At 55.2% G+C, this 2,684-nt stretch overlaps 1 protein-coding gene across 1 annotated transcript in view; it reads right to left on the reverse strand.

Moving 5' to 3' along the window:
• Window positions 1-2,684, reverse strand: part of EIF4EBP3 (eukaryotic translation initiation factor 4E binding protein 3) — a gene marked incomplete at its 5' end in the record, with an annotated part of 3,864 nt that overhangs the window by 832 nt on the left and 348 nt on the right. Inside the window, one exon of the mRNA XM_019506000.1 lies at window positions 355-528. Coding sequence (XP_019361545.1) covers window positions 355-528 — 174 coding nt within the window. The remainder of the gene's footprint in view (window positions 1-354; window positions 529-2,684) is intronic.

A 2,684-nucleotide genomic window follows, 5' to 3' on the forward strand; every position in this document is an offset into this window, starting at 1 on the left:
GTGTGTGTGTGTGTGTGTGTGTGTGTGTGTGTGTGTGTGTGTGTGTGTGTGTGTGTGTGTGTGTGTGGCGGTATCAGGCTCTGGCTCAGGCCAACCCAAGGCAGGAATTAATGCAATTTTCTACAGTCCTCCAGGCATGACTGCCCTATGCAGACTGGTCCCAATGGTGGTGGGGGAGCTGCAGTCTGGTGCACTGATTCCTGCAGAGAAGTTGTTAGTGCCTGCAGCTCAGTGGGATTTGCCCCATACACTCAAACTTCTTCTCAGGATAGACCACTCTAAAGATGTTACCTTACAGCCAGGCCCCTCAGGAAAGGAAGGGCCAGGGCAGGCTGCTATGTATGCAGCTCCTACCTGGACTCTCTTCCTCCAGCTCATTTTGCTCTTTCAGGTCCTCAAGCTTGGAGAGTGCTGTATGGGTTGGAGTGGTGACACCAGGGATCTGTGGGAGGCAGCAGGGCGGAGTCTTAGCAATGGGGGAGTTTTTACACTCCAGCAGGAACTTGCGGTCATAGATGATCCTGGTACCTGCCAAAGCCAAGCAAAGCATCACCCCGAGGGCCCAAGGTACTCAACCTCTTCAAAATGGCCCACAGTTTGGGGGAATCCCAGCCCCTACCCACAGCACAGGGGCCTGGGCAGTTCCACAAACCTGCTTCCAGGAAGGATGAGGGTAGCTTGAAAGGAGATGCACAGTAGCAGGCAAGGGCCTATCGCCTTCCTAGTCTGGTGCAAAAGCAGCAGCTGAGCAGGGCATGGGCTGGGGAAATACCCTGGTCATTCTGACCTGCCCACCTGGATCCCAAGAGAGATGCTGACATGATGCTGTAGCCTGGGTTACAGCAGAGATGCCCATTCTCTAGCATCACTAACCTGAGGGTGCTACACTCACATGCTCTGTGGCACACACCACAAAAACTTATTGGCACCTTCAGCTGGTGCATTAGTGGGAAGCTCCATGCCCTTGGCAAGCTGCATGGATCAGCCCCTGCTCCTGGAAATGACCCTGACCTGCAGCCCAGCATGAGTTCATCACTTGCCTTCTAGCAACGCTTTCCACCTGCCCAAGGCTGACCTGCCCCTTGCAGCTAGGGGGAACCTCTGCTACACTGCAGTGCTGGTACCTGGCAGGGAGCTCTGGGAGAAGGGTGGAGACCTGCTGTTGCTGCTAAAGCCCTTTTCCTGTCTGGAGCAGAGATGAAAGCTCAGCCTCGTGGCAACTTCTCCTGGGCTTCCTGTTCACTAACCCTTCCCCTTCCTCTGGGGTGCCACAGCAGGGACCCCTGGGTACTCAGGGCCTCTTGCTAACTCATGTTTGCTCCCAGTTGCTCCACCTCTGCTTCCTGCACACATGCCCCTCTGGCCTGCTCATCCCTTTCCTTCTTTCCACTTTGCTAATCCTCTCTCAGCACAAATCTGCCCTTTGCTGCCATTACATTCGCCATCCTCTGATGTGTCCCACCCTGGGCCTGTCCTGGCTAGTGAGACTGTGAGCTGCCAGGCAGGCACCAGTTACTGCAGTTTATGTAGGGAGGTCTGGGTCAGCCCCTTCAATGCTGCCCAGATCAGTGCAGTTATGCAGTGTGTGTGTTAAACTTAGGTTTAGCTGCTAGAAGCATTAATTCAGCATTTAAATATACCTTTCAGTACAAACAAAGGAATTGCTGCACCCATATCTGAAACACAACTGTTGCTGGGGCAGCTCCCAGCAGATGCATAACAGCTCATAATGTTCTGGGAACTGGGAGGCAGAAGGGGCATGGCCAGGCTGCCCTTCTCATTAACACCCTGTCTGTCCCAGCTTGCTCCCTCATATTTCTGTTTCAGCTCCCTTGGTAGGGGCCTGGGCACAGGAAGGGACTACCAGGTAGCAGAGTGCTTATGCTGTCACTGAGTCCTCCCAGTTAGAGACTGAGGACACAGCAGTTGAAGTGCCAGGGGTGCCTCAAAGGAGTGGCACTAGGAGCAACCAGCTGGACAACATGCATGTATCAAGCACCCTGGGATCTGAGTCTACTGTGAGGCACAAGAACCTGGGTCCTCCCTCTCCTCCCACAGCACCATGTTCCCTAGCACCTTGGAGCAGTACCAATCCAAGACAATACGCACTGTCTGGCACCACCTGCTGCCACTGCCACCCATTTCCCAGCAAGGCATCCTGCCCAGCTAGGGGCTGCAGAAAGCATGGCCCTTTAGCAGACCAGCTGCAGGCAGTAACTTTGTTCAGGGATATGCCAGTGTTGTCCCTAGCTGGCTCTGCAAAACTATTTCCAATCAGGCTGCAGAGGCCTTGTGGGTCTGCTTCCCCGGGAAGGGGCTGGGGTAGTATGAGTGTCAGGGAGTCCCTAAGGAGCTTCTCCTCCCAGCTGGTAACTCCTCCTGCAAACATGTCACACTTAACCAACTGAGCACAAGATGCCAACATCCAGCTTCCCTTCCTCCCAACCAGTGGGCACCCTGCTCAGTGCTGTGTAACCCAGACCCCGCTAGCAGCCAGGGCTGGGCTAGCTAGGGAGGGAGGGAGCCAGGCTGCTTTGGGGGCAAACGGGGCAAAAATGTTTGCTTTCATGCCTGCTGGGAGGCTGCAGCCAGAGGTGTCAGCCCCAGGGCACCTGAGAGCCAGTAACAGCTCCGTGCAGAACTGCCTGTGCTTGGGCACGGGCTGCACCCTCCTGCCAGAGCTA

This window comes from Gavialis gangeticus, unplaced genomic scaffold (genome assembly GCF_001723915.1).
Source record: "Gavialis gangeticus isolate Ggan-Ray unplaced genomic scaffold, GavGan_comp1, whole genome shotgun sequence".
Taxonomy (NCBI): domain Eukaryota; kingdom Metazoa; phylum Chordata; order Crocodylia; family Gavialidae; genus Gavialis; species Gavialis gangeticus.